The 13672-nt window shown below is 41.3% G+C and overlaps 1 protein-coding gene across 2 annotated transcripts in view; it reads left to right on the top strand.

The window, feature by feature from the left end:
• SSBP4 (single stranded DNA binding protein 4) overlaps positions 1 to 13672 on the top strand; it is a 1807268-nt gene that overhangs the window by 369250 nt on the left and 1424346 nt on the right. For both annotated transcript variants that reach the window (XM_044053843.1, XM_044053842.1), the window contains exon 2: positions 13087 to 13159. In XM_044053843.1, coding sequence (XP_043909778.1) covers positions 13087 to 13159 — 73 coding nt within the window. The remainder of the gene's footprint in view (positions 1 to 13086; positions 13160 to 13672) is intronic.

Genomic DNA, 13672 nt, shown 5'->3' on the forward strand with positions numbered 1-13672 from the left:
CTATAAAGAATGATTGATGCTCCAGTTTATATGATTAGTGATTCAAATTTTACAGCACTTAAGTTTCAACCTTTCGTACAGCAGTAGAGATGAAATGCAGTTCTGTTTGTATAGAATTAATCTTTTCAAATATAATTAATTTCATAAAATGCAGTGTTTCCTTATGAACTTTTAAGGTAGGAAGACTAAAATCCTGTAAGATGGTAAATGTTTATAATTAATCTAAAATAATTGGTTTTGGCACTTTTTGTAAATTGATTTTTTATTAAATAACTGTCATTCATAATGACCACCAGAAGAATATCACAGGAAAAAATAAAAGTGTCAGTTGAGCACTGAAAAAATTAAAAGCAAAGGAAAAAATGTTCACAGTAAAATCAAAACTGATAATTAAAGTGGTATCCTCTGTCTATAACAAACACAAAGTTTAATGACGGTTATTAGACTTACTTGATTCAGAAAATCCCTTCTATATGAAAAGAATTACTACTTTGTTCATGCTTAAAATTTGGCTGATTAAGGCGATTCCTTGCCAGCGGTTATTTTGTTGCGATGTCTGACTCTCGCTTTCTCATATTCTTTCATGCTTCCCTCTTTTTTCTTTTATTTTAGTATAGGACTTTTTCATTTTTCCTTTGCATCCTTTTTCTTATTTCAGTTCATAATAATATTTTTCCATGACGCTGCTATCTTTTACAAACATGTTAGAAGTAGCTGCTAAAACAGTATTGATACATTATGAAGCAGAGTACTGGGGTGCTTTTGCCATGTAAACTGCACCACCGTTTTTTAATATGGTCAGAGATGGAGGTAGGAAAGCTGAACAGTCTGTGTGGGTATGTGGATAGCAAGGTTTTTGTTACAGTATTTATGCTTTGCATGAAAAATATATCACTTTCAGTATCAGTGCAGTCAAATGATATGAAGTGAGAAAATAAGATATGTCTTCATGTATGCAAGATAACCACATTTGCAGTTCAGGGTCTTATTCATCTCCAACTCCCTTTCCGTGTTTGAACTAACTTGTACAGAATAGTAAAGTGTGCGTGTGTTTTGAAACTAAGAATTTTTTGTAAGCATATTGTGACATTGATAGTACACCATGTAGTTTGTTGCAGTGTTCACAACTGAATGAACAGCAGCTGGGGACCTCTGAGCCGGTACATTTTGTTGTTTCCTTATGGCGTTCAGTTCCTTGTGGATTTGAATTTATTATATTTTCCCAGTCTGTCTGTCTGCTGCTCTCCCTGTAGGAGGTGGCTGCTTCCTCATGTCCCAGCACATCCGTATGCTGCAGCCAGATGTAACTGGTGCTCCCCTGACAGAACAACACTTCCCAACAGACTGATCCAATGTGAGTAGACTTGACAGGCCTGTGAGATCAAGGCATAAGAAATGAGGGAGAGTAACAAACAACCCTCATATTCCTCTGCCTCTACAGTCCCTTACCAGTCTCCCTTTTAAGTGTCAAAAACCTAGCAGCAAAGGGGGGACTTTTTAAACCATAAGCCCCTGATTTACTTTTTCAATTAACTGCCAGTTTGTTTGCTTTTTAGATTTGCATGCGACTGCATTACACTGGCAGGAAATGCATACATTTGTGTATAATTATTTAATGTGGTACACTGTTTAAGGTCAGATGGTTAGTATGTCTCAGCTGCAGTAGAGAGGAGATGAGGAAGGAATTCGAACTCCATCTTCCATTATTGCAGCAAAACAATGTAAAAAGTATCTATATGGATATATATGTATGTATGTGGATATATAGGTAAAGTATCACAGGCATATTCATTGAAATAAGTTATTGTTACCATTATTTTACAGCACTACTCAAAAATAACTAAGACCCCATAATAAAGCATATGCTGAAAATTAAAGAAACCAATTTAAACAATATGTATTTGGACTGTGCTTCTCCCCAGTACACTCCCTCACATGTAAAAGCCCACCCAAACTCTGTAAACAAATCACACAGAACTGTTCCAACAATTCCCAGGGGACACTGCCAGTCCCTTGACTCCTAACAGCTGCAACCGGAGCACAGCAATACTGTTGTAATCGATCTGCTCTACTTGCAGTAAGTTACGACAGCTCAATTACTGCATAAACAGCTGTGCATGCGATGACTTGTGAAATGAGATTATATATGTAAAATCTGTGCTCACATGCACACAAGTGATGCATGTATATGTATTTGATGTGTGTGTACATTGTGTGTTTGTATGTGTGTGTGTGTGTGTGTCTGTATCTATCTACTTTTTATATGTATGTGTGTGTATGTAGATATAATTTCTTTATAGTTTAGTGTGTGATTGTATCCACAACCAGGTAGGGCTCTAGTGATTTGAATCTAACTGATCGAGTCCTTTCTAATCTAAAATGTTAAGATATTCATTTGGACAATATACATTTGAGGGGCAGTTCCTCCAGTAACACACACACCTAGTTATGCCAAACCAGTGGTCATATTACAGTGGGGAAGGGCAAATTCTTTATCTCTGTTCTGTTAACCTCAGTTACACAGACAGTCTCATGCAACAAATTTAAAGAGGAAAGCCCCGTGTATCCCCACATCCTGACAACCCCCACTGTATTGGGATGTTACTCAAAATGTTGCTTAGAACTGAGTATAAATATACACATACCATGGTTCATTGATGTTTAACCCTCATATTAGGCCTGCTCAATCCATTGTAGTAGTATCATGTCTGTACATGTGTACCAAAATTAAGTACCTTTTTTTACACTTGTATTAATATTACATGCCTTCAAAACCCTTTGAGCTGCCCTGTTATATCACTAAACTTAGACCACAGAGAAGCCATAGACAATGTAATTTACTGCATATTTACTTAAAAATACAAACCTACACATGCTTACTGGCACAGTTCTGTGGTAGTTTATGGAGACGCCTAGTTTTGGTTCTAGCAAAAATGTCACAGCCAGCAGATGACATCTGTAATGTCCACAAACATTGCCTCTTCTCCAGGGATGGCTTGTAATGTACAATCCTTCATCTTCTTGTAGTCCTGGAAAAACTTGTTGTATCATAGTTTCATAGGTTTGAACAAGTTCAAGGCCTTTTGGCTCTCGAGGGGCTGATCCAGAAACAGTGATGGAATTTATATGTACCCATATAGTCATCCATCTCCTTCCTGAAGATGTGGGTTGATGGAAAACATTTAAATGGAAAGAGCAAGCGATTCTTTGAGATATGATGTGGTACAGTAGATTTTAATTTTTGAGGTCTAGTGTCTTCTTGGTTCAGGTTATTGTAGGATATTCTAAGCAAAGGGTTCTTTAATGTGCATGTGAAGCATAATTATGCACTAAGAAGGTGATAAGATATGGCGGAGAGAGAGAGAGATGGTGTTTGCACATGCCTTTCTATCCTCTTTGTGAAAAATCTTTGTATGCTCTCCATCTACACCATATGGTGAGTGAGAGTAGGGTGCTGTTTTTTGTAAATAATTTGATAAATGCTGTATACAGGGGACATTTACCTCCTTCGCATGGCTCTGACCCCCACAGAGGAACATGTGAGCAATATTATATGCTTTTGCCTCATTATCTCTTGGGGGGTGGGGCTTGATCCTTATTTTTGAAGAGACCTGAATTGTTGTGGATACTGCATTTTAATTCTGTAAGTTGGCCTGATATTAATTAATTGGCATCTATTAGTTGCCTTTTAAAGCTTAAGTCCTTAATGAGATAAAGAATAGTTATGTATGTATGTGTATGTATTACTTAATTTTATATATATATATTTATTTGGGAATGATTTTGGTGTTTTATATTATATTTTATATTTTACAGTTGCAATTGTCTTAGCTGATTATTAGGTTAAATAGGGACATGTGACTGTTTGCTGCTATATATATATAGTCTGTGTTTAATGTTGAACTTTCAGATCTGATGAAGTCGCATTTTTGAAAGTTCAAGACTAAAATGCTTGTCTTTTTTGCAATTTAGGATTGTTTTTACTCCTTGGCTTTTGATTCCAGGTTTTGAAGAACTCTCATAGACGGTAGTTTATACTGAAATATGTATCTCACCTTTTCAAGGCTGTTACCATATCACATCAGATAATTTAATCACCTCCACTGAAAGTGAAATTTTGCTTTCAGTCTGATTCTACCAACTATACTCAAACTGTATGCAATTTCTGTAATGTTTTGTCTCTATGTACTCCATGGAGTCAGTGTAGCTTTCCATGTTTCCCACTGCCATTAGGTTTCATTTGTAGATCTTTATCATTACAGTGTTTTCAGAAGCCCTTGGTTTGTTTAATTGATGTTATGTTTATTGGATGCATGTATAAATACAACTATGAAAACATGCGTATAGGATCATAGGAAGTTACTAGGCTATTGGCCTTGAGACCCTTATAAGCCTAGCCAAGAGTTTAGCCCATGTTTAGTCAAATAAACACCCAAAGCCCCTGTCCAGCGGCAGGGACACTGGTGGAATCCCAGGGGTGTATTTTCTGTTTCCCATCCAGTTATCCAGGTTGCGCTTAAACAGGGATAATGAGGTACTCTGCTTGAACTCCTTGTCCCTGGATGAGATACCCTTACTTATGAGGTGGGCCATTTAGAAAGCTTTCCATACAACAGAACCAACATAGTGGTCAAAAGTGAGGTTGCTATCAACCTGGGTGCCCAAATCCCTCACGACTAATTGTGTGCTTAGGACATTGTTATTAATGTGATATGTGGGGACGTCGCTCTCCCCAAAGGGGATGATGATGCATTTTTTGGCATTCAGCTTAAGGCCATGTTTCTGGCACCAGCCATTTGTTTCGATGAGACCCTCTTTGAGGACATCCACATCCCTTGGGGAATTGATGACCGCGCCCAGCTTGCAGTCATCTGGAAACTTGGTCAGCCATAGCCCACTGGTTATGGCCTGCACCTCAGACAAGTACATTCCAAATAACAGAGGCCCAAAGACCAATCCTTGGGGTACAACGCTCGTTATGGTCTACTGTTTGAGGTGGCTTCCCCTATTTTGATTAGGTGGGTTCTTTCAGTGAGCCAGTTTGCTACCCATCTGATAAACTCTCTCAACTAGGCATCAATCCATATGTTATTTATTTTGCCTGAGTGGGGAATAGTGTTGAAGGCTTTGGCCAGGTCAAGGTAGGCTGTGTGCACAGTCTTCCCTTCGTCCATGGCTTTGGTGACTGTCTCAAAGATGTCAGCCAGATTTAACAGACATGACTTCCCCTTGAGAAAGCCAGACTGTGTGGGATCGAGTGTTTGGAGGCTGCCAGTGTCGCTGTTAATGAGGTCCATGATAATCCGTATCATGGCCTTGCAGATCAGGCTAGTTAGGCTGATGGGTCTGAAATTTCCTGGATTGGTGGATACTCCACCTTTGTGTAAAGGGATGACGGTGGCTGTCCTCCACTCGGCTGGGACAAAGCCAGTGCTCAGGCTTTGGTTGAATTGGGCGCCTAATGGTGCTGAAAGTTCATGCCTGACTTCATGTATGATGCAGCCTGGGATGTTATCGGGTCCCATGTAGGTTGTATTTTTTGCCTTTGAGAGGGCAGCGATGATCTGTTCCCTAGAGATAAGGGAGCAGGAAGTGGGATATCCTGATTTACTGATGGGGGGGCAGAGGGGTGAAGTTTTTGCTGAATCTGTCAGCCAGTAGGTTGGCTATATCTACAGCATTTGTGTATGTGCTGCCCTTGACCACCAGTTCTGAACAGATCTGGATGCTTCCTTTGAGATTACAGACATATGTGAAGAAGGCCTTATGATTGTCTCTAGTAGATGTGGCCAATTTGGCAATTTGGACTTGAAGTTTGCTTTAGAGGATTTCACTAGTGCTCTCTTTACTTGTTCAGGCTAAGGAGAGATGCTTCCAATTGGGCACTTGCTCCTCCTTGTTCCTGGACAGCATTTTTTTTTCCTTTAGTTAAATAGTTTATTTATTGCAGATGTTCAGACAAGTTTACTCTTCTTGTGGAGGGTGATTTTGTCCTGTCAGGTATTCCTGATTCCATGCATCTATATAATTGCTTGTATAGTACTTTGGTGTAGATTTGGACATCGGTGCCAGTTCCAACAGAGGGGGAGGGGGCTGTGAAGCTGTTTATACCATTCCTCAGGAGGTTGTAATCAGCTTTGGAGAAGTTTGTTTTGTTTGACCCTAGCTAGAGGGGGGTCAAAGGAGATGCTGACTTCGAAAGCGACTGCTTTATGGTTGGATCTTACCAGGGAGGATGATACAGTAGGGGTGCTGCAGTGGTTCTCATGTTGGTTAGTATCAAGTCCAAGATATTATCACGTCTTGTGGGGGTATCGACTAGCGGTTCCAAGGCATTTGCATTGATAACATCATGGAGTCTCTGGGCATTTGCATTCTGGCATGAGTAGTTTTTCCAGTCTGGTTGGGTAGTTAGTCTCCCAGGATGAGGGTAAAGGGTTGCATCTTGATAGATTCAAAGAGGTCCAGATAGGTGGAGTGGGCATCTTGAGTCAAATTTGGGGGCCTGTAGCTAGCTATGATTTGAATAGGGGTCTTGTCAATGGTTAACTGCACCTGGAGTGCCTCCTGTGCATAATACTGTTTGACCAGCCTGGAGGTGTGTGTGTCTGTAATATATATTGAAACTCCACCTCCTTTGGCTTTGCTGCCCACAGTTTGGGGTCTGATTGTATGATGGGATGAGTAACCAGGTAAGGCTGGGTGCTCTCAGCAGCTTCAAACCAGAATGTCCTTCATGGATGCATCAGCAGTCATAACAAGTGGGTTGTCCCTCGTCAGGCCTGCCCCTGGCCCCGGCCGGATTCCAAAGTCCGGTCCGCTTCCGGCTGATCGATTCCGGACCGTCGCTCTGTCTGTCTTCGTTGAGCAAAAGTACCAGCCGGCCATTTTCCTCTCCTTTTTCCTCCTTGCCGCGCGGGCGCCTAAGCAGAGTAGAAAGTGCCGGTGCCGGGTCGGGTCCAGAGATTACTTCTACCGAATACTATCAAGACTTACTCTAAAGGCACTCAGCTTTCTTTCTTTGCCTCAGCTCTTGTCAGAACCAGCCGGCGAAAAAAAAGTTGGAAACAACATTATAAAGATTGCAACCTCTGGGAAACTTGTACCTCATAATTGCCTGCCCTTTAGCAGCCTGCCTTGTTGTGTTAGCAGCCCGTTCTTAACAGCCTGTCTCCGGTCCCAGTTTCGCAGAACGGTTTCGAGTTTACTGATTTTGCGACATCGCGTTTGCGGATCCTCCCGACTACCCAATCACCAAATGTACCCAATCAGACAAAAGCCATCGTCCGGGCCACTCAATCGCCGAAACCAGCGGGGGCAACACCTGGTGAGTAAACATCGCGCAAACAAACCACGATCAAAGTACAAAAAAACCAATCACTACACAGGAAGAAACTGCAACAACCTTGAGGCCCCCAAATCTTACCTCTAATCGTGGTTGAAGAATCTTTTACCATCCCTTGGGTTGACTTATCCATCACTAATCCCCTTGGATATCTCTCCACCAGCCATGTGATGCCTCTACCCTAGCATCGGTGCAGCCGTAAGCTAGCAGCCTGCCTGTTAAACTAAGACATCCCAGGGCTATCAGTTCCAACCCTCTACATCCCAAGATTTAATTTCTTCTAGTTCTCTCAATCTCACTTTTTCAGGGCCTCTAATTAAAGGCAGGAGAAGAGACCTTAATTTAGCCCAGAGCCCTCTCTCAGCCTCAGAGACCTGCTGGGGAGCCAGTGAGCCAGGACATTTCTGACCCCTTTCTCCACTTGAAGATTCTGATGCTGAAGAGATGCTCCTCCTGCCAAATCAGAGAAGAATTCTCCAGAAGAATCCTCCTTCTCTAACGAACAGATCCCATTGGCAGCAATTTCCTTTGGCATGCCCAGGAAAGACTTAGGACCTTCAGCACCTCTTTGGCACAGGCCTTAGCCAGACCTCCTGTTCTCTGTGGTGGATGATGCTTTCAGCACTGTTTGTCTTTGCTTTAGATCTTGTTCACCTCCCTGGATGATGAGGGTTTTAGCCCAGGGTGCCAGATACAGATTCTTTACCCCCCCAGATTCCAACCCCAGAGAAACTTACTCCAGTGCAGATCCACAGTAGCCCTTTTACAAGGCCCCCCCTATCTTCTGAAAGGAACATAGGTCATTAGACACTTCTCAAAGCAGCTACACTTCAGTAGCCTATTCAGTCATAAAAAATTTAACTGCTGCTCTACAGATAGTAAACCAAGGACAGATCAGATCAGTTAACTAAAAAAGCTTACACTGATGAATCACTTGATAAAAAATATGTATTAGATGTGGTAATAACATAAAACAAAAAGCTTGATCAGTGAAAAAAAAACCTAAATGATGCACTGGAGGAGATAAAAAATCAGCCATGACAGGCACAGTGATAAATTAGCATGCATGGTTAGGCAAGGATGTGGCAGAAGGATCATGTTGTGCTAGGCACAGATGTAAGATGGACAAGACACTAAAATAAGAAGGTTTACACCCAGCAGGTTATGAGAAGCTTGCTAGAAATCATGTTGCTGTTTTGGAAGTTATGCCCTTACAGGCCATCTTCAAACTGCTGCTTAAATGGAAAAGGCCTGCCAAAATGCAAAAATTTCAAAACTGTTCAAAATTTCAGGTCCCAGAGGAGACGCCCAGGCCCCCATGGCCAATCCCTGACTTGCCTGCCTCCTGACTACAGTTCAAAGGTTCAAACAGAGGCACAGACAGGCAGAGAAGGTACCCATCAGAGGCAACTGACAATCCACAGAGGGCCACACGCCTAGAGTAACACAAAAGAGTCAGCTCCTCTAGTGACAGTTAACCAGACACAGCTTACACTGCTAAGCAACAAAAGACAAGGTGGATTTTAAAAACCATAGATCAAGGTTAAAAGAAAACAAAATTTTTACCAGTCTAAGAAACAATAACTTTAGTTCAAATTCAAAAACAACCACTCTACGCTAGATAATGGAGTTAGTAACACCAGTCCAAATCAAAGAGGAATAACCAAATCCAAACAAAGAGCAAACGAATCAGCTGAGGAAAGAAGAAATCTGGAAACAGCAAGGAAACAATTTCAGAGTGTCCCTATTAAATCCACATAGAAAGAATCCCTAAAATTCAAGAATGCTGGGGAGACACCAAGGAAACTTTACCATGCTGGGTAAGACCTCTCCTGTCCCAACTCTCAATTCATGAGGCATACTTGCACATGCCTACTGACTAATTTTGCAATTGATAATTGGATCTTTAGAGGCAGAGAGCACCACCAATTCTCAGCATTGCCCTCAGAATGGGCAAGGAGTTTCTTTTCTGGCAGGCCTGGCATCAGTGGATCGCCATTGCAGCCTGGCTAACATCTCACACACCCATACTCACCCACTGCCTGCTACAAGGGTATGCATTAAAAAAAAAGCACCTCAGTGATTTAAAGGGTCATTTCATTTGCTACAACTGCTAATACAGTCACACAATGGCACTTCACAATACAGATTTAAAAGAGACATTCTAGTAGATTGCTGGAATGTCTACAACAATGGCACAATTGTCTAGGTAAACAGGGACATTTAAAAAGCAAGCTTCAGCACTAATAAAAATGAACAAGTTAACACAGAGATTCAAGGTCTGCCCTACACAGTCACTTATCAACCTCAGAACTTCCAAATTACAGAAAAACTATGACAAAACTACAGTGGTTAAGGGAAAGAATTTATGTCCTCAACATGACACTACAGAAGAAACAGAAAACTACTTCATATGCTTAAAACAGAGTGGTATGTACACCTACAATGACTAAAAAGAGGCCTACCCTTTCGCAGAGATGTCAACCAAGAAACACCATCACAACAGAATTCCCCATTCGCCAGACTCACATATATCCCACATGCAGGCATGGTGCGCAAAGATTGTGGAAGGTCCCAAAACTTCACATAAAACCAGAAAACAGAATGCTGGGGGTAAAATGCGCAGTAAGGCCTGTGGAAACCATATGTGGTGGAGGATTGCATACACATAAAAGACAGACAGTACAACCGCCGTGTGAAGCAATCCAAAAACAGGAATCACTCATTCATCAAACTGGTCCTCAAAGGGCCCACATTGATGGGAAAATGGCAGTCAGCTGCTGCCATCCATCTATATTCATATTGTAGGATGATCAGACAATACCTAAAGCAGAGCATGACCTTAATCCCAAAAGTTAATGGAAGCTGCACCCGAGATTACAAGGGAATATTCCAAAGACCACAGAATTGTGGTACATCACATTCGATCACCTCACCCCACCAGCTCAAATCCGCTGCATGAGGACATGGAACCACACCCATGGACAGCTTCAATATCCTCTCAAGTGAAAGGCATCAATCACCATATCAAAGACCATACTCACCTCCACCTGCTGGGAAAAATCAAGGACTAACGCCCAACTCTAACTGATAGCACCCGGACTGGAAGACAACACTGGTACCTACTACTGTGAGCATGCTCGGTCAATATGTGGCTATACTTTTCACCAAGGAATCACTAAATCAAAAAAATTCTGCACAGCCAAATTCCACCCACTAACAACTGGTTAAGGGACTCTGAAAGAGCCTTTCAGAACAACTACAGCATCATACATCCAAACCTAAAAGCATGCAACTGACTGCATGGAACATCACATAGCAGCAGCTAATCAGAACTTTCCAGAAAGAAAGAGAGTAAAGATTTTATTCGAAGCGCAGAGACCTCCAACAAGAGAAGGAAAATGGAAAAAAAAAAAAGTTTGTCATTTTGAATGCGGAAAAGAAGGAAATAATGTGTCAAAACAATTTCTGTGACTGCACAAATGTCAAGCATCTTCCAGGGTTAAGAATGCTTGCAATGAGTGCAGTTTAGACTCCTAGCATTTAGCAGCTTGACCTTCAATTTGCAGTTTGTTGAAATTTTTATGTTGGTTTTATCGACCTCAGGATTTTTCCTAAAAAAGGCACAGTGGGGGAGGCAAGGGCATTTGCAAGAAGCTTGAAGCCCAAGTGAGACAGATGCAGGCCATCTCTAGCAAAACATCGTGGTCTGTTGATCATGTCTTCCCAGGCTGTCGGGTACTAGATCCCCCTGGAATGACACTAGAAACTAAGCCAATTGTTAAAGTCAGTCATTTTCTGTTTGTATTGAGGCATCATTCTGGGTGACGGTAGAATGTTGCTTAAGGCTAGGGACATACCTGCCTGGGACACACATTCAGCGAGCTCAATCATGTCTCTCTTCATATAGCCCAGGCAGGTATGTCTCACAAGTCATTCACCCCAACATGGACTATTGACAAGAGTCATCACAGTACCTGTTGTTTAGACACTTGAGCGCGTGTGTGATATGGTGGATTGTGGCACCTGATAGATGACTAACCGTGACTTTCTCCTTATCAAGCCTGGTGAGAGGCACATCTGTATGTCTCACAATGGAGTCTCCTATGACTAATATGTTGGGTTTATGGTTAGGCCTTTGTGGTTGCGAGACACAAGTGTGTGGACTATGCGTATGAAAGAAAGCATGTGGCCTGTTGTCTGTTCTTGCGTCATCTGTAGCTGCTCCTGCCTCACCTGTACATATATGTCACAATCAGTTTTGAACCCTATCATTAGCATAATCTTGGCAATGTACTCTGTCCTTGAAATAGTGTTCTGTTGTGTCAACCTTGAGTCATAACTCTTCTCAGTTGTCCACCGTTTCCCCTCTTTAACCCCCTCTTCTTTCTGTTCATCCCTAATCTCCCTCACTCTGTGAAAAAAGAGCATTTCCAAATCTTGTTCACCCTTTCTTTAGTGTGAGCAAGTTAGTCTGTTGTAAATGTATCATAATTCAATCTCTCCATGTTGATGACTGTTTTGGTAACTTAGTGTTGCCCTCTGTAAGTGCATGTGCCTGTCTCTGTCATTGCTGAGTACTGTCACCCATTATTTGCTTGCTTCTACAAATTTTCTTCTCTGTAGTTACTTTGCTTTCCATTTCATTATTCCTGCCACACTCGTAATGAATTTATGTAAAGGAAAGTGTCTTACTTTGAGTATACATGATGTTGGGTATCAGACTACACTTTGTATTTTCTCCAATGCAGGTAACCTCCTCTGTCAATTTGTTACTGTAAGTGTAAGTCGGTCGCTGTAAATTGTGCATATCTGTACTCTTAGGTCGTTTCTTAACATTTTCATCTAAGTAAAATTGTGTTGTCTCTGCCCCCTGGCCTATGAAGTAGCTGAGAAGGAGCGTACACCAGTCTACTCACCTGGTTAACAAACAAGAAGTAACTAAACTTTTCACTCTCTTTCTAAGAAATAATTTCAAGACAGTGCTTCAGGTCTTCCATGTAGAGAGTGTGGCATGTACATGGCATTTTGCATTTTGTTTTTGGAAGTTTAAAGTAGTGCAGCATATGAAGCAATGTTTTGTATTGTATATTCTGTGATTTAGGAGACCCTATGGATGCTCTCAATACAGAAGATTTTAAGTCACCTTTGCAGTCCCTCCAATACATAATAAAAATTGTAGCACCTATGCCTTGTAACTTCACTTTAGAAATGAGCTCAAGTTACAGAAGGGTGACCCAGGAAAGGGGGTGCTCTCTCGGAATTCTTTTCTGGGAGGTGGTATGTTGATTCCCCCCACTGCCTATTGTAGGCTAAATACCTGAGTAACAATCAGAGCAGTAGGAGGGAAAAATTGGTGAGGACAGAGTCTTGGATCTTTGTATTTTTTACCAGGAAACGACGATTGCAGTGGGAAAAATAACACTGAACTAAATTGGTAATTCCAGTGCTCCTGTATATGTAGCTGGAGTGATGTACTGCTTCACTTAGGGCCTAATAAATGGGTGGGGGCACTTTTGGGAGGCTGGACAGAGGTCCAGAGTACATAGGTTTTATGGGGCACCAGCATGGCACAAAAAGCATGTAAGATGAAGAGCATGTTAAATGAGCACACTGTAAGACGTGTATAGGGTGTGTAATAAAGGCTGAATAGCACTGCATCGACTGTGGTGTTTTTGCGCAATACATCTTGGAGTTATCCAGGCAGCACTGTACTGACCATAGTCTGTCTTCTCTTTCAGATTAGCTTTATACGTATATGAATATTTGCTGCATGTAGGAGCACAGAAATCTGCACAGACCTTCTTATCAGAGGTAAGATGAAGACATGCCCTCTACATTTATTTTGCATTGTAATGCACAGTCATACTGAAGGATTATGTTGGATGAAGTGTGTTGTACTTTTATTTGCTTAAGAAACTCAATTGTATTTGTATGAGTAGACATTACAGTAAGCATTTACTCTTTTTAGCCCACCCTGAAGTTATGAAATCTTTTCTTAATATTATTTGCATTGCTGTACATATCACCAGTTTCATTTAGTGCAGTATGAATATTTGTTGTGTATCCGAATGCTAGTTCAGGTTGTTGATACGAAGGACTTTAGTGCTGCCTTCCTTAACTAGATAGCAACATGAATCCATTAGTGAATAAAAGTAATATGCCATCAGAAACACAATCCAGGCTGTTTGTTTTTTGGAATTTAGAGCCATTTTTCCAGCTCCCATCAAGCTACACTGTTGGATGATTTCACTACATACTGGTCACCGCAGACTTACAAGTGAAGTTAGTGTCTAGAAATGTTTTTGTGTGAGAAAATAAAGCATG

Source organism: Protopterus annectens, chromosome 13.part0 (genome assembly GCF_019279795.1).
Source record: "Protopterus annectens isolate FY-2018-M chromosome 13.part0, PAN1.0, whole genome shotgun sequence".
Lineage (NCBI taxonomy): Eukaryota > Metazoa > Chordata > Ceratodontiformes > Protopteridae > Protopterus > Protopterus annectens.